Consider the following 22583-nt stretch of genomic DNA (forward strand, 5'->3'; position numbering starts at 1 on the left):
TTATGGCCTTGGACCAGAATGGGCATTGCTGAATGGGAAAAAAAAATCAGAATTAGTATTGCTGATATTATTTGTTTTCAGGGCTGTGAAGACAGAACATATCCTTAGGCTTAGACTAAGGGTCCTTAGCCTTTTTTGTGTGTGATATATTTCTTTGTCAATTTGAAATAACTTATGAACCCCTTCACAGAATAAATTTTTTAGATTCATGCAGTAAAATGCATAGGGTTATAAAGAAACTCAAAAATAAGTGAAAATAGAGATGTGACTTGGTATGTATCCAAAGATTCCAAGAAGCTCTGACTGTAGTGAGTGAAACCTGACACAGTCATCAGAACCAGCAATCAGAATATGTACCACAAGAGGAAATTTTCAACAATCTAAAATTTCTTTACTGTTCTGAGAATATGTTTTGAAAATATATTTATTTGGTGATTTAACTTTAGATTACAATAATTACAACTTTCCTCCTCATCACTTGTCCCTTGTCAGAAAGAAAAACAATTAAACAACAGTGGATAAGATGACCTCATCTGACAATGTATCCAACAGGGAGATATGTTTCTTAATCGGTACTTCAGGACTCCATTAAAAGAATGTATTTTAATGATATTTTTATTTACATTATTGCACATATTTGAGTTTATTTTATTCTATATTTTTCACACAAAGTTTCCCACTTTTTTTGAACTGTCTGTATTCATCATTTCTAACTCCTCATCCTAAAGTATTTTCCTTAAACAACTGAGTTTTGTTTTAAATGAATATATTTCTATTTTAAAAGAAAACACACAGACACAAATTAAATGACCCACAGACAGAAATGAAATGACCTCTGGGTCTTTATCCATTTTTTTTATAATAGGATTTTGCTCTCTTCTAATTAATATGTTTATAATTAAAGTCAGAGGCCATGATAAAAATATCTAAAATATGGAAATGTGACACAGGAATATAGAAATAACGGAAATCCACAGTATTAAAATTGCTTTGCAGTTTTACACGTTGGGCACAAATACAGATGATATGACAATTTTTATTAGGAGTTTCTACTTAACAGTATTAACCTTCAGCAAAATTCATGAAAAACTGTGATTTGTTTAATGTAAGTTGAAGATATTTTTCAAATAGCATGAGATTTAAGGGAAATAAAGAGTAATTTTCTTAAATGTAGCCTATCCTTAATAAAAAGGGGAGTTATAATTTTGGAAAAGAAGCTCTTTACTTGTCACATGTGTCTCTAAAGGACATCATCATGCCAATCAATGAAAAACTGATAATATGGAAAAATAAAACCCCCAATATTAAAAATTTTAAATTACATTGTTTATGTAGGTCAATTTAGAACAAATCAGATAGACTTACAATAATAATCCTATAAGGTAGATTCTATTATCCCCAGTGTATAGTTGGGAACACAGAAATATATAGAAATCATGTTACTTGAGAAAGGTCATCACAAAGTTAGTAAATATCTGAAGCTGGAAATTTCCTGAAATTTCCTGACTTCAGGCTCAGTGTTTTATCCACGACTGAACTCAAATGAACCTGTGATCTTATCAACTCAGGAGTACTTTACAATGATGAAAATTGCTACCTGTCCATGTCTACTTCTTTGTCTTTTGTCCATAATTTCTAAACAATTTGCCAAGAAGGACTCAACTAAGGCCTTCCTTTTTATCTTTTTCCTGATTTCAGAAGAGTGTCAGCAGAGTACTCTGATCAAATACTTGTCATGCAATACTTTCATCTTAAGAACCTATAATCTCCTCTTTCTGTTTTAGAATTTTTTTGGTGCTTTGTGCATGCATACATGTGTGTACATGTGTGTATATGTTTTACTATTGTTCTCCTTCAGGATTCCTTGTTTCAGTATTCTCAAACTCATCTTGCACCTTTTCTAAGGCACAAACAACAATAAACAGTGATGAAAGCTTCATGAAATGGACAAAAATGTAATAAAGCAGATTGGTATGATTAGGGTTCCAATTAAATGTATTATTCCAGAATAACACAAATATTACCTAAAATGAATGTCATAATAAATATTTAAAATAATATTTTCCCTCCCCATTTTTATAACAGAATTTTCTTAGCTTCTTCAAAAAATTAAAATTATTTATTTATGTTTTATATATTTATATAAAACTATTTGAGATCCAAGATTGTCACCATAAAAGTGACAGCTATTAAAACATTTTACATCACTTAACTGGAAAAAAAATACATAGAAATAATTACTGTATTAATCATTTGACAAAAACTTGAGCTAGCTCTTACAGAATTGATAATACAAGTATCCTAGCTACTTAGAGATTGTTGCTTTTATCAACTCAGTGAAGATCATCAAATGGAATATTAGGGGAGAAGTTGTGGGGGGAAAGGAGAGTAGATTCACTTAAGTTAATTAGGAAGTTTCCAATAAGGGAGCTACTAGTAGAAAGACAAGTGATTTATGGTCTTGATCATGATTTTTAAAAATATTTTTCTCTGATATTATCTGGATTCAGATACATAACAGAACTGGAATAATCAAATATTTATGCAGTCATATTCATTGCTGTATATTTACAAAGATAAGTGGCTTTGTTATATTGACAATTTAGGTGCTACCCCGATTAAATGCATGGGCAGCTGGGTGGCATAGTAAACAGGGCCTTCAATTAGTGTGACCTATCTTCAAAATCATATCTAGCCTCAGACCCTTAATAGCTGAGCAACCTTGGGCAAATTACTTTACCCTGATTGTTTTCCATTTCCTCATCTGTAAAATGAGCCAGAAAAGAAACTGTTAAACTATTCAAGTATCTTTGCCAAGAAATAATCAAATGGTATCATAAAGAGTCAGACATGACTAAATAACTGAACAATCAAAGAAATTTAGAAATAGAAGGGACCTCAAAATTCTTCTACTTTATTTTGCATTTTTCTTCATTTTCTAAAACAATAAACTGGTAAAGAAGAGATAAACATGTTGTAAAGGATGTTCCTCTAATTCCATGAGTTTCATTAGATGGCTTCTGAAATCCATTACAAATGTGAGATTCAGTCTATAATTCTGTCAAATGACTCAACCATTGTCATACACATAATTAAAAGCTGAACCATGATTAGAATGCAATTATTTTAAGACCTTATCCAGTTATCTTTTTTGCCAGATCCAGACTGATGAAGTGAATTATTTAAAATATGTCTAAATAGAACTATATTTAGCAAAGAAAAAATGTAACTTGGATTTGTACAAGTAACTTTTCTACCTGATTCACATTTATTTTATTTCTTTGAACTATCCATTTTTTTATGATCAAGCCATAATTGTTCATGTAAGATAATTTCAGCATTTCATCAAATTTTATTTTATTTCTCATTGTTCTCTAGTCAGAGAATACTAGAATTTTAGTGCTGGAAAGGAACGTGGAAATCATCTAATCTAAGTCTCTCATTTTTTAACCTAGAAAACATGGCACAAACCTGCTAATCTAAGGTCATTTAACTAGTTAGTGCTAGAACAGAAACTAGAAAGAGCTTTATGCTTTTTTTTAGGTCAATGAGACATGAAATGCTGAAAAAAAAATCACAAAATAAATTTGTCAAATAACTGGAATTAAAATTCTCTTTAAGTCAATGAGGTGATTTTTCAGTAAGGCAATAAGTAAGGCAATTTATGCATGCATAAATATTGAATAATAACTGTACAGTGACTAACTCTAGAAAGCAGTTAGCTAATTAATTAGGTCAAAAATGTAATCTCACACTTGAATAGATGACCACACTTCTAGGCCTACCTATTTACTACTATGGAGTAATTTAGATGAAAAATAGGCTTTGTGCTCTTAAATACCCTAATTAAAAATATGATCATGTTTACAAGCCTTCAGATGAGCAATGGTCAATCTTTTACTGGTATATGTGAGCAAGTTCACATCTTGATTTTTAAGAGTACAAGAAAAATAGTTTTTTTTTTGTTGTTGTTGTTTGTTTCTATGACATGAATGTCAATCAGATTAATTTAAGAATGATTTGCTATGTTTTCTATTTTTCAGGGCTAATGATACTGGATTCCTTTCCTATAAAGAGCATCTGCCAGTAACTCAAATAGTAATTACAGATACAGACCGACCAAATTCTGAAGCAGCTTATAAACTGGGGCCATTGCTTTGTCGAGGTGATAGTAAGTATTGACAAGAAGATTTTTTTTGCTTGTTTTGTTTTGTCTTCATGGATATATATCTTCAATATTTTATATACAATTATATACAACCTATCCTTGAAACTTACCTTTAATATAATAAACAGCTCAGGAAAGCAAATTATGTAGCATAGTAATAGATAGAAATACAATTGCTTAGGAGTTTGCTTGAATAATATTATAGAATTATATTTATATTTACTTAAGCTTATAGTTAAAATATTCATTTAATTTATTCAAAAATACTCAGGGTTTGTGATATAACAGGTACTGTGCTGCCATTTTGATCCTGATCAAATATTGAGGAAAAATATTGATAACCGTCAATTCCAATGCTTATGGCTATGATTCATACCAGCTAACCTTATTAGCTTTTTTAAATTAAAATTTATTTTTTTAATAAACTTTATTTTTTTAAATAGCTTTTTATTTACAAGTTATATGCATGGGTAATTTTACAGCATTGACAATTGCCAAACCTTTTGTTCCAATTTTTCCCCTCCTCCTACCCCCTTCCCCAGATGGCAGGATGACCAGTAGATGTTAAATACGTTAAAGTATAAATTAAATACAAAATAAGTATACATGACCAAACCATTTTTTAGCTGTACAAAAAGAATCGACTCTGAAATATTGTACAATTAGCCTGTGAAGGAAATCCAAAATGCTGGCAGGCAAAAATATAGGGATTGGGAATTCAATGTAATGGTTCTTAGTCATCTTCCAGAGTTCTTTCACTGGGTGTAGCTGGTTCAATTCATTACTGCTCCATTGGAACTGATTTGGTTCATCTCATTGCTGAAGATGGCCAGGTCCATCAGAATTGATCATCATATAGTATTGTTGTCGAAGTATAAAATGATCTGGCCCTGCTTGTTTCACTCAGCATCAGTTCATATAAGTCTCTCCAGGCCTTTCTGAAATCATCCTGTTGGTCATTTCTTACCAAACAATAATATTCCATAATATTCATATATCACAATTTATTCAGCCATTCTCCAATTGATGGGCATTTACTCAGTTTCCAGTTTTGGGCCACTACAAAGAGGCTGCCACAAACATTCATGCACATACAGATCCTTTTCCCTTCTTTAATATTTCTTTTGGATATAAGCCCAGTAGAAACACTGCTGGATCAGAGGGTATGCACAGTTTGATAACTTTTTGAGCATAGTTCCAAATTGCTCTCCAGAATGGTTGGATATATTCACAATCCCATCAACAATGTATTAGTTATTAAAATTTATTTTTCCACATATGAAGGCTTCTGAAATTTTTGCAGAGATAAACATCATTTTCGTAACTGTTAGTCTTGGAATTGAATTTGGAAATTAATATTGATATCATCAAATAGATTATGAATTTGTATTTTAATTTGCTCTAACAATTCTTAATATTCATAATTTCCAATTTCAGCTAATATAATACATGACTCAGTGCGAATATCTCTTTTCAATAGAAATTTCACAAATTCTCATTTAGTAGTTGATTTTCAACATTTTTCTCCTCTTAAAGTTAAATTCATAATGGATGAAGCCTAGAAAAAATGTACTTAAATGATGTGGCTTTCTAGAAATGTCTGTCTTTCAAATGACTATAGTAATTATTTTAATTATATAAAATATAACATTTTATATTGAATTTGGTTTTATTTTAGTATATGAGTAAAGAGTTAATCTGTAGGAAAAGTTAAATCTATATATTTCTATTTTGTAAGCTTGTTTACAGAGTTATGAACAATATAAAACAGAAATGTATTTTGTTTTAAAAAAATTTTGTTGTTAAAAAAAATGAAAAAGGTTTATCAGAAATAGACATAGTTAACATACAAACCTTGTCATTATTCTGAGAAAAGACTAAACACTAATATACATTTTGCTCTGGGTTTCACATTCCAGAAAAGCATGGAAAATACAGAGGAAGGAAACATTAAAGTAATCAAGTTGCTTGACTAAATAAATGGTTGAAAACTGAGAAAATAATTTTTACATGTCTTTGTTTTTAAGTTGATTATCTAAACTACACTTGGTAGAGGCAGAGAGGTGACTTTATTATTCATCAATATGATGATCAGATGTCATTCATGCAATCCTGAGGACAGAGTCAATGATAGTAAACTATGGAGAGTAATATATTTAAGTGTAAAGATTTTACATATACAAAGAATGTTAAAAATGAGTTGCTAAGGAACTATGTGGCTTTTAAAATTGAGTTAGTCTCATCTGTCAGGGATACATATGGGAGGTATGCACTTGCCTGAAGCGAAGATGACAAACTAATCTTCCTTTCAGTCCTGTTTCTGTTACTGGCATATGGTAGTAGATGGAAACAAAGCTACTACAGCTGATGAAAATGTAATAGCTAAGCTAGCGCTTGCTTTGTGAACAGAGTGTTCCCTTAATTTAAAGGGGGGACCAAATTGTTTTAATATTCTGACAGATCTAGTATGTCAAGCATGCTAAATATTTAGAAGCAGAGAATCGTATATTTTATAATTTTTGAATCTGGGCCCTCTGACATAGGAACAAAGCAGTCAGTGAAATAATAAGAACAGTGAATATATCTCTAAATTAGGCTACCACTAATTGGAGGCTTTGAAAAATTGGCTTATTCCATCATTCCATTTTTCTCCATTATTAAGGCTTGCCTGATGCTAGAATGCTGTAGTACTTGAACAAATTTAGTAGATCCATATTTTTCTTCTTTCACACCATACAGAAGAAGCACATAATAGTATCTATGTGACTACTAGTGAATAAATCTGTCAATGAAAAAAAAAACAGCAAATATCTGCATATTAGATAGCAAGGAGCATATTAGATAGTAAAATTAAGTGGCTAAGGGGCCAAATCCACTGGATAAAAAATATAGTATGTGGATAAAACTTAAATGACCACTGAATCATAAATGTTCACTAAAAAGAGTGTGGCAAAATCTGAAATGTGATGTATTATCTGCCAATTTTAGTCTTTGATAATGACAATCACATTATGTTGTCAACCAAAAACCTTGAGAAGCTCAAAACAGTACACAATAAAATAAAGAGCTAACAATACAGCTACTCCAAAATTTTCTAATTAGTCTAATAGTCCTTTAGAGGTTATGTCATTTGGTAAATGCAGGTCTCATCTGAGTATGGTTTAAGTCTAGATTTCAGTGATGTAGAGAACATCTAAGGTGTAAATCCCTTTTTCTGTAAAGGAAAGGAAAGTTAATAAGACTCTGATTTTTAGATTTGCTACTGTCACATAATAATACAGCTGGTAACATATATTGAGGCAGCTTTGGAATCAGGAAGATATGAGCACAAATCTGGCCTCAGACACTTACTGTGTCCATGACCCTGAATAAGTCACTTAATTTCTATCAATTTCAGTAAAATGAGGACAATAACACTATCTACCTCACAGGGTTGTGAGAAATCAAATGAAATAGTGCTTTTAGAACAGTTGCTGGTATATTTTAGGCACAATATGAATGCTCATATTATTTTCTTCCTTCCCCTTATATTGAACTGTCAATATGTGTACCGTAAATCAATTTTTATTCAGATTGGGATGGAAATATAATTATAATTTTAATGCCAGAAGAATATTTTTATTGCTGATACACCAATGAGAGAATAGGTATTTCTACAAAGAATTGAAAAGAAATTTGCATGTATCAGCAAATTATGAATGGAAATCATAATAATCTTACTTCTTTGTTATAGTATATTTAACAAGACAGATAGAATGATTATGTTAATTGTGTTTGAATAGATAAGAAATAAGTGAAGGGATGATAGAGAAGTAACACATCTTGTCTAATATTAGCTAGAACTATCTAATTATTATCTGATGAGAAAAAGAAAAGGAAAAAAAATAATTGAACTCTTCTCTAAAAGAATACATAATCAATCCAAGAGGAGAACTGAGTTGTATTGATCCTCAGGTGTACTTCCTCTCATATCCTCATTTTCTTTAAAAAGGTAGCATGACAGGATCTAAGATCTGGAAAAATGGCTGGCAATTTAGTCTGATAATAGTGGCATAGCCACATTAAATAATTTGAAATTCTGAGGTGGAAGAAATGTGTCATAAAGAAAAAGATAAAGATATAATACTTAGCAAGAGTTTACAAAAACTATGTAATGGAAGTATTTTTGTATAAAATTTAGAGCATGAAGTTCTGATATTCTGAATATGACTAAAACATGATTTTATTAACATAATGAAATTTTGGTTTTAGAAACAGCCTTAACCAATGCAAATTCACAATTTATCAATAATTAGCAGTCTTAAAGAGATATGAGAGAGGTTGCAAATTGCTTATGGTCACGAAGTTATTGCATATCAAAGACCTAACTTGAACTTATATTTTCCTGACTTTAAGACTAATTCTCTGTGCTCTCACTATTATTTTTCACAGATATAAAGTATTCATATTCCTCTAAATATGAAGAGAAACTAAATAAATCTTGAAAATTTTATTCATGAAGTATGAAACAACTCAAACAAATATGAAGCAAGTAACTTGAGTGAAACAAATCAAGACTCTGGAGCTCTTTGTAATTTACTTTCATATTATGACCTAAAGACAACCACAACTTAGATCTCAAAATTTTCTTGGTAGATGTATGTACTTGCTTTCTTTTCATCCAGCTTCAACTTACCATACCTTTGTTTCTAGTGTGAGGTTTTAAGATTTCCTTGAAGGGCCTAACATGTACTATGATAACTCTTTTGTTTTCATCACTAATGTGTAGCCCATTTGTGAATTTCTAAGTAATTTAAATAGACCAGGATGCCCTTAGAACATACCCTTGCAGATAAGTTAGGGTTGTCATATTCCTTCCTCATTCTGTATACTAGTTCTTTCTTACTGCAGCCAACATCAAGATTAGCTTTATTAGCTACCATGATGTAGTCTTCACTCAAAATAAAACTGAGGGCCACTAGAATCCTTTCACATATTTTTCTTGTGAACTATGCATAAACTTATACAACTTTCCTTTGTGAAAACCATATTTTGAACCCAAGTATATGGTATAATTTTTGTATCTTATTATAGTTGCTTCTGCATTTTATATCACTGGGGCCTCTTGGATTCTAACTTTATCATTGATTGTATTACTTTCAATTTTGGCATTTGAAAATATGTTAAGCACACTTTTTTTTCATTATCAAAATGTTTGTTACAAATATTGTCAAAATGTCAAACTTAAGGACCAAAATAGATCCATGAATATAAGGAGGAAAAGGAAGAGAAAAAAGGAAAAAAGATGAACAAGGAGTATGAGAAGAAGAGGAGGGCAAAGAGGAAGAGAGGTAGCAGAAGAAGGGTTTTTCTTGGTTAATTTGTGATCAATCTTTTATTTTTGGTAGCACAAAGGATAGAACACTGAGAAACTCATCTTCACAAGTTCAATTCCAGCTTCAATCATTTAATCCTATTTGTCTCAGTTCTTCATCTATAAAATGAGTTGGAAAAGCTAATGGCAAATCTCTCCAGTTTCTTAGTCAAGTAAAGTCCAAAATTCAGATGCCAAGAGTCCCAACTGAAATGACTAAACAACAAACTTGGACTACACTTTAAAAATTCATGTAAATTCTTTTTTTTTAGGAATTGAAAGATCACTTGCCTATAGCATATATTCTCTATTCTCTTCCATATTTTGACACTTGGACAATGTTAATTTTTGTTCAGTTTACTAAAACCAAAACTTGAACTTCACTATATGTAATGAAGCCTTCAATAGGGTTATTGAAAGATAGAAAAAATTTCTTGAAAATTATTTAAAACAAATATTCATTCTAATGATATTTTTTTTTCAAAATTGAATAATGAAGAAAACAAGAATTGAACTATTCAAATTGAAAATGCTCTTACGTTATGAAAAGCCACTATAAGACATTGAAGGTTTCAAATTTTACAACCACCTATTTTAGATTTGAAATATTTAAATCTGAAGTTCAAGTTTTTATTCCAGGAAATATTCAGGAATGCACATTTGGATGAAACAATATCTAGAGGCTTTATGATGAACTGTGAATCCCCAGAAAACACATTTCTTGCCAATTTTTGACATAAAAATCTAAAGGAAAATAAATGAAAGGGATGAATATAATTTTAATTATGGTTGTTATAATTTCAGGGTTTGGCAGTAAAGGAAGTAGGAAATGAACTTATTTTATTTTTGTGAAAATCTCACTTATAACTCTCCATCCTGCAGGTGGCCTTCTCCCCTACTGCTTGTAGTCTTGGAGAGTTTCCTAGATCACTGAGAAATTAAATAACCTTGTTGGAATAATGCGCTAAATATGTCAGAAGGACACAAACCCAGATCTTCTGAGTTTTGAGGTCAACTCTCTAACCATTACTCTACAAGACTTTAAAATGGCAATAATAAAATGGAAAATGTAATTATCTCTTAGCAGATAATAAGTGTAAAACATTTAACATAATGCCTGACACATAGAGAAAATAGAAGCATTGGCTATAATGAAGACATCACAACAATAAGCAACATAGAATGGAGCCTTTAATATTTTTATGTATCTGGCAAATACTATGTTTAAAAAAATATTGCTTGATTTAGTGGGTGAATCAATTTTATAATCCATGATATTGTAATGCCGGAGAAACTGAGGCAAGATAGAGATTAGCGAGTTTTTAATTTTTTATTGGGATTTCTGGAAGGGAGAGATATTTTCTGGGATTGAAGGATCCATTTTGATCCCAGGGCTGATGTCTCAAAGCAGTTAGCAACAGCAGCAGCTTCAGTATCAGCCTTAGAATCAGCAAGGAATGTGAATTTCCAATGAAATATATATTTTCCATAGATCAGGGTAGAAAGGGATAGAGTCCAAACTCTGGTAAACACAGGAATTTCCAGAAAGGGAGAAAGGGACCATCAATCCAGTTCTGATGAGGGAGGGAGGGTTGGGATCATAAATTCTTGATAACTTATCTTTATACATTTACAGTTTATGATTCTTTTGGAATGCAGAGCGCCCAGCTCTCCACAGTCCTAATTATCTCAATCCTAATAGTCAGGAAGGCGGGGGGGGGGGGGGGGGGGGGGGAGGGGAGGGACAAAGAGGGGTTTGCCACCAGGGGGATTGAGGCAGAACAATTCAGACAAACTGAGGTACAACAATTAGGGAAACTGAGGCAGGACAGTTAAAGGGGACTGTGGCACAATATGAAAAGAATACATGAAGTAATTAACATTAATAATGTTTTTATGTGTCTAGCAAATACTAAGTTTTAAAAATAATTATTGCTTGATTTAATGGGTAAATCGATTTTGTAATGTATGATATGAAAAGAAAACATGAAGTAATTGGCATTAATGACTAATTTTTCTCTTCTTTTACATTAACTTAATTTTTAAAATTATAGTAATATGTGACATAAATAATTGTTATCAATGTCTGCCATCTACTCAATTCTTTTTGCCCTAGTATTAACTTCATTTGTTTCTATACTGATGAAAAAAGGCATGTGCTGTCAACATGTAGTTATAAAAATGTTTAAATTTTCTTCCGGTTAAGATGGCGGAGAGGAGGCTCACAGCTGCATAAGCTCCACGCTTTCTCTCACTATCCATTTCATTACAAGCCTCTGAATCAATGCTTGACTGAAAAAAAACCCACATATAGTTACCAAGAGAAGCCATCCTTGAGATCCACCAAGAAAGGTCTGTCTTTATTGGAGGGCTGGGACGGTTTTAGATCGGGCACAGGCGGCGGGCAGCGGCAGTGAGAGCACGGGAGCAGAGCTGAGAGGGGGTGGGGAGTGATTGCAGCCGTCTCTGCGGGAAGAGCTTCGCTACAGGTTTGGATACTTTGCTCCGGCAGCAAGTCAACAGCCCAGCAGAGAAGCTAAAAACACCGGGGATGAAGAATACAACCCCAAACAGCTGGAGTCTCTCGGGACCTGGCTGCCTCCCCCTCCCCCCCCCCCCCCACAGTGACTCAGCACGCTCTGGGATCTCAGAGCGCAGGCGCAGCACAGTCGGGCTAGTGCCTCACTGTTGCCCCCTGCTGTCTGTAGAGGAAGCTCGATAACACACACCCAGCCCCCTCCCCCCCCCCCCCCAAGAAAGACTCCAGTTTTTTCTGTTTTTCTTTGGTAGTTTGTCTCTGATTAATAGACAGAATGAGCAAGAAGCTGAAGAGGACTTTAACCCTTGACAGCTTCTATACAGATAGAGAGCAGACTCTAAATCCTGAGGAGACTAAAAACAGGCAGTCCCCAGGTGAATCCCCAAAGGAGGAGAACATCTGTTCTTCAGCACAGATGAACCTCATAGAAGTGATTAAAAAGGCTCTCACAAGGGAGCTAGAAGAAAAATGGGAAAAGGAGAGGGAGGCTTGGCAAAAGAGCCTGGAGAAGTCAGTTAAAGAGAGAGTGGATAAAGAAGTAAAATCCTTGAAAAATAGGATTAGTGAACTGGAAACAGAAAACAGCTCTCTAAAAAACAAAATTGGCGAAATGGAAAAAAATTCCACAGAACAAAAGAACTCAATTGGACAAGTAGAAAAAGATTTTAAAAAGTGAGTGAAGAGAATACTTCACTGAAAATCAGAATTGAACAAGTGGAATTGAATGACTCGAGGAGACAAGAAGAATCAGTCAAGCAAATCCAAAAAAATCAAATTCCTGTACCCTTTTAATTTTCATTTATTAATCGGATTCATTTAGTCTCTATGAATCTCAGTTTTTTCTGCAAAATGATGGGGTTGACTAAATGTTCTCTAAGGGGTGTTCTAGCCCTAAATATATGCCCTTTAAACTATTGTTCCTTTTTTTTATTCATTCATTCATTCATTCATTCTTTATTTATTTATTTAATTTTGGTGGATTAGGACACAGTTGAGTACTTTTCTTCAAAACTTCATTTCTTTTAGTTCTTTTAGTAACATAGATTTTTTGTCAAGATAAAAGTAATCAGGCAGGAGTAGCATCAATGAAGTAAAGGATTAATATAAACATGATTTGGAACCCAGAGAGTTTCCATTTGGATGATCAAGTTGAATGTATATACATTTATTTATTAGTTATTAATATAATATCTAAATATCTGTGTACAAACCTAGAAACAAATATGAGAATAAAGCATTCATGAATCCCTTCCTCTAAGAAACCTTATGAGATATTTTTGCAATATGGAAAGATTTCATGTGGTTCTGTTGTAACAGGGATAACCTCTTTCCATATATCATGCCAGATTTATTTTCAGTTTTGCTATTTATAAAAAAATCTGCAAAAAACTTTATTCTTTTTATCCATTGATTTTCAAACTAATGCCTAAATATGATTTTCAGAAAAATGCTTCTTCTGGATATTATTAATATTATTATGTTTTATATATGAAGATACTTCTCATAAAGAAAATGCTGTTCATCAAAGAACTAGAAGGGCACTGTCATTAAATTGAGGAATACATTATTTATTGTATTCATGAGCCCATTTAGAATTTTCTTGGCAAAAATACTGGATTGTTTTGCCATTTACTTCTCAACTCATTTTACATGAAAACTGAGACAAATAAGATTACCTGAAGAGGTGTAAAGTATAAAACAGAGAAACTTGGAGTGGAGGATAGGCTATGAACAGTTTTGAAAGACAAGATTTTTTATTTCATCCTGTAGGTGAGAAGGGAGTCATTGGAGTTTACTGGCGGAGAGTGAAATGGTTAGACTTGCATTTTGGCATATGAATGGAGAATGGATTTGAGTTGGGAGTGACTTTGAGGCAAGCTGATCAACTAGTAAGCTATTGCAATAGCCAAGGCATGAAGTGGTATGGTTCTATGATAGGGTGGTAGCAGTACTAATCATAGGAGAAAAAGGAATATTATAAGATACAATTCAAAGGTAAATTTGACAGGTGTTGGCAAAAGATTGGATATGGGAGAGGATTAGAAAAGTGAGAAGTTAGGCATGGAACCTGAGGGAATGGAAAGATAACAATACCATTAATATTGATGGGGAACTTTGCAAAAATGGAGTATTTGGGGAAAAGATAATGAATGCATTTTGCACATATTTAATGTTTACATTTAAGATTTCTACTGCATATTCAGTTGTCTGATGTCTAAAAGTCAGGAAATTCAAGACTGGAGGTCAGAAGAGAAGGTAGGGCTGGTTAAATAGATTTGAGATTTATCAGTGCATTAATAAATTATTTGATTAAGTAATGATAATTGAATCCATGGAAGTTGATGAGATTGAGTGAAGTAGTTACAGAGAGATAATAGAAGGCAACATCAAACAGAACACTGGAGAACTTATCTAGTTATTTAGCATGACTTGAATCAGAATCTAGCAAAGTACATTAAGATGGAGCAGTCAAACAGGGAGAAGGAGAAACAGGAAAAAGGTTGTCCTAACAATCTAGAAAGAAGAGATGCTTTATGAGAAGAGGTTCAATTATAGTGTCAAAGATCTCTAGAGAAATCTAGAAGCATGAGGACTATTAAAAGATTATTTTATTTGGCAGTTGGAAGATCATTAGTAATTTTTGAGAGAGCAGTTGAATATTGATATCTATGTCTATTTATAATATTTATTTGCAAAGAAACAAGCATTTTATAAATTCTGTTAATAACATCATTATCACCATCTTCATCATCATTATTATATAACATTTGGGGAGAATAGAATAGAAGATGTGGGTTCAAGAAGACTTGAGTTGCTTTGTGAACCCAAATAATTATAGCTGGTTGACTGATAGCAACCCATTGAATTTTTAGTCTGTATCAGCTTGCTTTCCTTTAAAGTGAGAGAAATAATCATCCTTTCCAGAATTTATATGAAGATAAATAAGTAATTACTTATAAAGTGCTTTGCAAACTTCACAATGCTGTGTAAATGCCATCTATGCATAATGATTTATTATGTAAAACTTCATCATTGAGATTCTATCCTGAACCTATGGTCAATAATATATGGGGCAGGCTGAAAGATATCCTTTTTACACTATCTGTAAAGAAGAATTTGCTAAATAAATAGTTTAAACAGGATTTTAAAATTTGAATTCTTCAAGGAGATAGATTATTTTTAGCATTATTAAATACTTTCAAAAAACTGATTTGCATATAATCACTTTGCTAAATATGAATCTGTTCACTTAAACAAGTCCCTTACTTTTCTGTGAGAAGTTTTAAGATTAGTTTCTTCTGTATATATAGTGTCAACAAAATTTCATTATTTAAAAAAAAAAAGCAATTCATTTGTTTCATCAATTAAGATTGGTTCAGTGGATATGGAGTAAGAAGATCTGGGCTTGAATCTTGGCTCTGTAATTTATTACCTGTGTGACTTTGGTCAAATCATGACTACTTCAGGCCTCCATTTCCTCAAATATAATATAAAGAAAATGAGATGATCTCATTTCATTATCTATCCTCAAGCTCTCTTGCAGCTCTCAATCTTGTTCTCATAATTCCTTAATATCAATTAAGTTTTAATGTTACATAATTTCCACTTCTAAATATATCTCATGTTTAATATTACATCATTCAAAATGCTTCTGTCAGAGGAAGATAAAGCAAAAATTGATCTAATTAAAAGAGATAAGGAAGGACACTATATCTTGCTAAAGGGTAGCATGGATAATGAAGCACTATCTATATTAAACATATATGCACCAAGTGGGGTAGCATCTAAATTCTTAAAAGAGAAACTAAGAGAGCTGCAAGAAGAAATAGACAGTAAAACTATAATAGTGGGAGATCTTAACCTTGCACTCTCAGAATTAGATAAATCAAACCACAAAATAAATAAGAAAGAAGTCAAAGAGGTAAATAGAATACTAGAAAAGTTAGATATGATAGATCTCTGGAGAAAATGTAATGGAGACAGAAAGGAATACACTTTCTTTTCAGCAGTTCATGGAACCTATACAAAAATTGACCATATATTAGGACATAAAAACCTCAAACTCAAATGTAGTAAGGCAGAAATAGTAAATGCATCCTTTTCAGACCACGATGCAATGAAAATTACATTCAACAAAAAAGCAGGGGGAAGTAGACCAAAAAATAATTGGAAACTAAATAATCTCATACTAAAGAATGATTGGGTGAAACAGCAAATCATAGACATAATTAATAACTTCACCCAAGAAAACGATAATAATGAGACATCATGCCAAAATGTATGGGATGCAGCCAAAGCGGTAATAAGGGGAAATTTCATATCTCTAGAGGCCTATTTGTATAAAATAGAGAAAGAGAAGGTCAATGAATTGGGTTTGCAATTAAAAATGCTAGAAAAGGAACAAATTAAAAACCCCCAGTCAAACACTAAACTTGAAATTCTAAAAATAAAAGGTGAGATCAATAAAATTGAAAGTAAAAAAACTATTGAATTGATTAATAAAACTAAGAGTTGGTTCTATGAAAAAACCAACAAAATAGACAAACCCTTAGTAAATCTGATTAAAAAAAGGAAAGAGGAAAATCAAATTGTTAGTCTTAAAAATGAAAAGGGAGAACTCACCACTGATGAAGAGGAAATTAGAGCAATAATTAGGAGTTACTTTGCCCAACTTTATGCCAATAAATTCGACAACTTAAATGAAATAGAAAAATACCTCCAAAAATACAGCTTGCCCAAACTAACAGAGGAAGAAGTAAATATCCTAAACAGTCCCATCTCAGAAAAAGAAATAGAACAAACTATCAATCAACTCCCTAAGAAAAAATCCCCAGGACCAGATGGATTTACATGTGAATTCTACCAAACATTTAAAGAACAATTAACTCCAATGTTATATTAACTATTTGAAAAAATAGGGATTGAAGGAGTCCTACCAAACTCCTTTTATGACACAGACATGGTACTGATACCTAAACCAGGTAGGCTGAAAACAGAGAAAGAAAATTATAGACCAATCTCCCTAATGAATATTGATGCTAAAATCTTAAATAAAATATTAGCAAAAAGATTACAGAAAATTGTCACCAGGATAATACACTATGACCAAGTAGGATTTATACCAGGAATGCAGGGCTGGTTCAATATTAGGAAAACTATTAGCATAATTGACTATATCAATAACCAAACAAACAAAAACCACATGATCATCTCAATAGATGCAGAAAAAGCATTTGATAAAATCCAACATCCATTCCTAATAAAAACACTTGAGAGCATAGGAATAAATGGACTTTTCCTTAAAATAGTCAGGAGCATATATTTAAAACCATCAGTAAGCATCATATGCAATGGGGAAAAACTAGAATCTTTCCCAGTAAGATCTGGAGTGAAGCAAGGTTGCCCACTATCACCATTATTATTTAATATCGTATTAGAAACACTAGCCTCGGCAATAAGAGTCGAGAAAGATATTAAAGGAATTAGAGTAGGCAATGAGGAAACCAAACTATCACTCTTTGCAGATGATATGATGGTATACTTAGAGAACCCCAGAGATTCTACCAAAAAGCTATTGGAAATAATTCATAATTTTAGCAAAGTAGCTGGCTACAAAATAAATCCCCATAAATCCTCAGCATTTTTATACATCACCAACAAAACCCAACAGCAAGAGATACAAAGAGAAATTCCATTCAGAATAACTGTTGATACCATAAAATATTTGGGAATCTATCTACCAAAGGAAAGTCAGGAACTATATAAGCAAAATTATAAAAAAGTCTCCACACAAATAAAGTCAGACTTAAATAATTGGAAAAATATTAAGTGCTCTTGGATCGGCCGAGAGAACATAATAAAGATGACAATACTCCCTAAACTAATCTATTTATTTAGTGCTATACCAATCAGACTTCCAAGAAAATATTTTATTGAGCTAGAAAAAATAACAACAAAATTCATATGGAACAATAAAAAGTCGAGAATCTCAAGGGAATTAATGAAAAAAAAATCAAATGAAGGTGGCCTAGCTGTACCTGATCTAAAATTATATTATAAAGCAGCAGTCACCAAAACCATTTGGTATTGGCTAAGAAATAGATTAGTGGATCAGTGGAAAAGGCTAGGCTCACAAGACAGAATAGTCAATTATAGCAATCTAGTGTTTGACAAACCCAAAGCCCCTAACTTCTGGGAAAAGAATTCATTATTTGATAAAAACTGCTGGGATAATTGGAAATTAGTATGGCAGAAATTAGGCATGGACCCACACTTAACACCATATACCAAGATAAGATCAAAATGGGTCTATGACCTAGGCATAAAGAACGAGATTATAAATAAATTAGAGGAACATAGAATAGTTTATCTCTCAGACTTGTGGAGGAGAAAGAAATTTGTGACCAAAGATGAACTAGAGACCATTACTGATCACAGAATAGAAAATTTCGATTACATCAAATTAAAAAGCCTTTGTACAAATAAAACTAATGCAAACAAGATTAGAAGGGAAGCAACAAACTGGGAAAACATTTTCACAGTTAAAGGTTCTGATAAAGGCCTCATTTCCAAAATATATAGAGAACTGACTCAAATTTATAAGAAATCAAGCCATTCTCCAATTGATAAATGGTCAAAGGATATGAACAGACAATTTTCAGAGGATGAGATTGAAACTATTACCACTCATATGAAAGAGTGTTCCAAATCATTATTGATCAGAGAAATGCAAATTAAGACAACTCTGAGATACCACTACACACCTGTCAGATTGGCTAAGATGACAGGAAAAAATAATGATGAATGTTGGAGGGGATGCGGGAAAACTGGGACACTAATGCATTGTTGGTGGAGTTGTGAACGAATCCAACCATTCTGGAGAGCAATCTGGAATTATGCCCAAAAAATTATCAAAATGTGCATACCCTTTGATCCAGCAGTGTTTCTATTGGGCTTATATCCCAAAGAAATACTAAAGAAGGGAAAGGGACCTGTATGTGCCAAAATGTTTGTAGCAGCCCTGTTTGTAGTGGCCAGAAACTGGAAAATGAATGGATGCCCATCAATTGGAGAATGGCTGGGTAAATTGTGGTATATGAATGTTATGGAATATTATTGTTCTGTAAGAAATGACCAGCAGGATGAATACAGAGAGGACTGGCGAGACTTACATGAACTGATGCTAAGTGAAATGAGCAGAACCAGGAGATCATTATACACTTCGACAACGATATTGTATGAGGACATATTTTGATGGAAGTGGATTTCTTTGACAAAGAGACCTGAGTTTCAATTGATAAATGACGGACAAAAGCAGCTACACCCAAAGAAAGAACACTGGGAAACGAATGTAAACTATTTGCATTTTTGTTTTTCTTCCGGGTTATTTATACCTTCTGAATCCAATTCTCCCTAAGCAACAAGAGAACTGTTCAGTTCTGCAAATATATTGTATCTAGGATATACTGCAACATATCCAACATATAAAGGACTGCTTGCCATCTAGGGGAGGGGGTGGAGGGAGGGAGGGTTGGGATCATAAATTCTTGATAACTTATCTTTATACATTTACAGTTTATGACTCTTTTGGAATGCAGAGCGCCCAGCTCTCCACAGTCCTAATTATCTCAATCCTAATAGTCAGGAAGGGGGGGGGAGGGGAGGGACAAAGAGGGGTTTGCCACCAGGGGGATTGAGGCAGAAAATTCAGACAAACTGAGGTACAATGATTAGGGAAACTGAGGCAGGACAGTTAAAGGGGACTGTGGCACAATATGAAAAGAATACATGAAGTAATTAACATTAATAATGTTTTTATGTGTCTAGCAAATACTAGGTTTTAAAAATAATTATTGCTTGATTTAATGGGTAAATCGATTTTGTAATGTATGATATGAAAAGAAAACATGAAGTAATTGGCATTAATGACTAATTTTTCTCTTCTTTTACATTAACTTAATTTTTAAAATTATAGTAATATGTGACATAAGTAATTGTTATCAATGTCTGCCATCTACTCAATTCTTTTTGCCCTAGTATTAACTTCATTTGTTTCTATACTGATGAAAAAAGGCATGTGCTGTCAACATGTAGTTATAAAAATGTTTAAATTTGTATAAAATTAAAATAATTATTTCAAATTCCTGTACCCTTTTAATTTTCATTTATTAATCGGTTTCATTTAGTCTCTATGAATCTCAGTTTTTTCTGCAAAATGATGGGGTTGACTAAATGTTCTCTAAGGGGTGTTCTAGCCCTAAATATATGCCCTTTAAACTATTGTTCCTTTTTTTTATTCATTCATTCATTCATTCATTCTTTATTTATTTATTTAATTTTGGTGGATTAGGACACAGTTGAGTACTTTTCTTCAAAACTTCATTTCTTTTAGTTCTTTTAGTAACATAGATTTTTTGTCAAGATAAAAGTAATCAGGCAGGAGTAGCATCAATGAAGTAAAGGATTAATATAAACATGATTTGGAACCCAGAGAGTTTCCATTTGGATGATCAAGTTGAATGTATATACATTTATTTATGAGTTATTATTATAATATCTAAATATCTGTGTACAAACCTAGAAACAAATGTGAGAATAAAGCATTCATGAATTCCTTCCTCTAAGAAACCTTATGAGATATTTTTGCAATATGGAAAGATTTCATGTGGTTCTGTTGTAACAGGGATAAATAACCTCTTTCCATATATCATGCCAGATTTATTTTCAGTTTTGCTATTTATAAAAAAATCTGCAAAAAACTTTATTCTTTTTATCCATTGATTTTCAAACTAATGCCTAAATATGATTTTCAGAGAAATGCTTCTTCTGGATATTATTAATATTATTATGTTTTATATATGAAGATACTTCTCATAAAGAAAATGCTGTTCATCAAAGAACTAGAAGGGCACTGTCATTAAATTGAGGAATACATTATTTATTGTATTCATGAGCCCATTTAGAATTTTCTTGGCAAAAATACTGGATTGTTTTGCCATTTACTTCTCAACTCATTTTACATGAAAACTGAGACAAATAAGATTACCTGAAGAGGTGTAAAGTATAAAACAGAGAAACTTGGAGTGGAGGATAGGCTATGAACAGTTTTGAAAGACAAGATTTTTTATTTCATCCTGTAGGTGAGAAGGGAGTCATTGGAGTTTACTGGCGGAGAGTGAAATGGTTAGACTTGCATTTTGGCATATGAATGGAGAATGGATTTGAGTTGGGAGTGACTTTGAGGCAAGCTGATCAACTAGTAAGCTATTGCAATAGCCAAGGCATGAAGTGGTATGGTTCTATGATAGGGTGGTAGCAGTACTAATCATAGGAGAAAAAGGAATATTATAAGATACAATTCAAAGGTAAATTTGACAGGTGTTGGCAAAAGATTGGATATGGGAGAGGATTAGAAAAGTGAGAAGTTAGGCATGGAACCTGAGGGAATGGAAAGATAACAATACCATTAATATTGATGGGGAACTTTGCAAAAATGGAGTATTTGGGGAAAAGATAATGAATGCATTTTGCACATATTTAATGTTTACATTTAAGATTTCTACTGCATATTCAGTTGTCTGATGTCTAAAAGTCAGGAAATTCAAGACTGGAGGTCAGAAGAGAAGGTAGGGCTGGTTAAATAGATTTGAGATTTATCAGTGCATTAATAAATTATTTGATTAAGTAATGATAATTGAATCCATGGAAGTTGATGAGATTGAGTGAAGTAGTTACAGAGAGATAATAGAAGGCAACATCAAACAGAACACTGGAGAACTTATCTAGTTATTTAGCATGACTTGAATCAGAATCTAGCAAAGTACATTGAGATGGAGCAGTCAAACAGGGAGAAGGAGAAACAGGAAAAAGGTTGTCCTAACAATCTAGAAAGAAGAGATGCTTTATGAGAAGAGGTTCAATTATAGTGTCAAAGATCTCTAGAGAAATCTAGAAGCATGAGGACTATTAAAAGATTATTTTATTTGGCAGTTGGAAGATCATTAGTAATTTTTGAGAGAGCAGTTGAATATTGTTATCTATGTCTATTTATAATATTTATTTGCAAAGAAACAAGCATTTTATAAATTCTGTTAATAACATCATTATCACCATCTTCATCATCATTATTATATAACATTTGGGGAGAATAGAATAGAAGATGTGGGTTCAAGAAGACTTGAGTTGCTTTGTGAACCCAAATAATTATAGCTGGTTGACTGATAGCAACCCATTGAATTTTTAGTCTGTATCAGCTTGCTTTCCTTTAAAGTGAGAGAAATAATCATCCTTTCCAGAATTTATATGAAGATAAATAAGTAATTACTTATAAAGTGCTTTGCAAACTTCACAATGCTGTGTAAATGCCATCTATGCATAATGATTTATTATGTAAAACTTCATCATTGAGATTCTATCCTGAACCTATGGTCAATAATATATGGGGCAGGCTGAAAGATATCCTTTTTACACTATCTGTAAAGAAGAATTTGCTAAATAAATAGTTTAAACAGGATTTTAAAATT

General features: G+C 32.4%; 1 protein-coding gene across 1 annotated transcript in view; it reads left to right on the plus strand.

The window, feature by feature from the left end:
- The window catches only part of CNTNAP4 (contactin associated protein family member 4), a 630591-nt gene that overhangs the window by 563509 nt on the left and 44499 nt on the right, over nt 1–22583 (plus strand). Inside the window, exon 15 of the mRNA XM_051996707.1 lies at nt 4044–4171. Within this exon, the coding sequence (XP_051852667.1) occupies nt 4044–4171 (128 nt within the window). The remainder of the gene's footprint in view (nt 1–4043; nt 4172–22583) is intronic.

This window comes from Antechinus flavipes, chromosome 1, assembly GCF_016432865.1.
Source record: "Antechinus flavipes isolate AdamAnt ecotype Samford, QLD, Australia chromosome 1, AdamAnt_v2, whole genome shotgun sequence".
NCBI classification, from domain to species: Eukaryota; Metazoa; Chordata; class Mammalia; order Dasyuromorphia; family Dasyuridae; genus Antechinus; species Antechinus flavipes.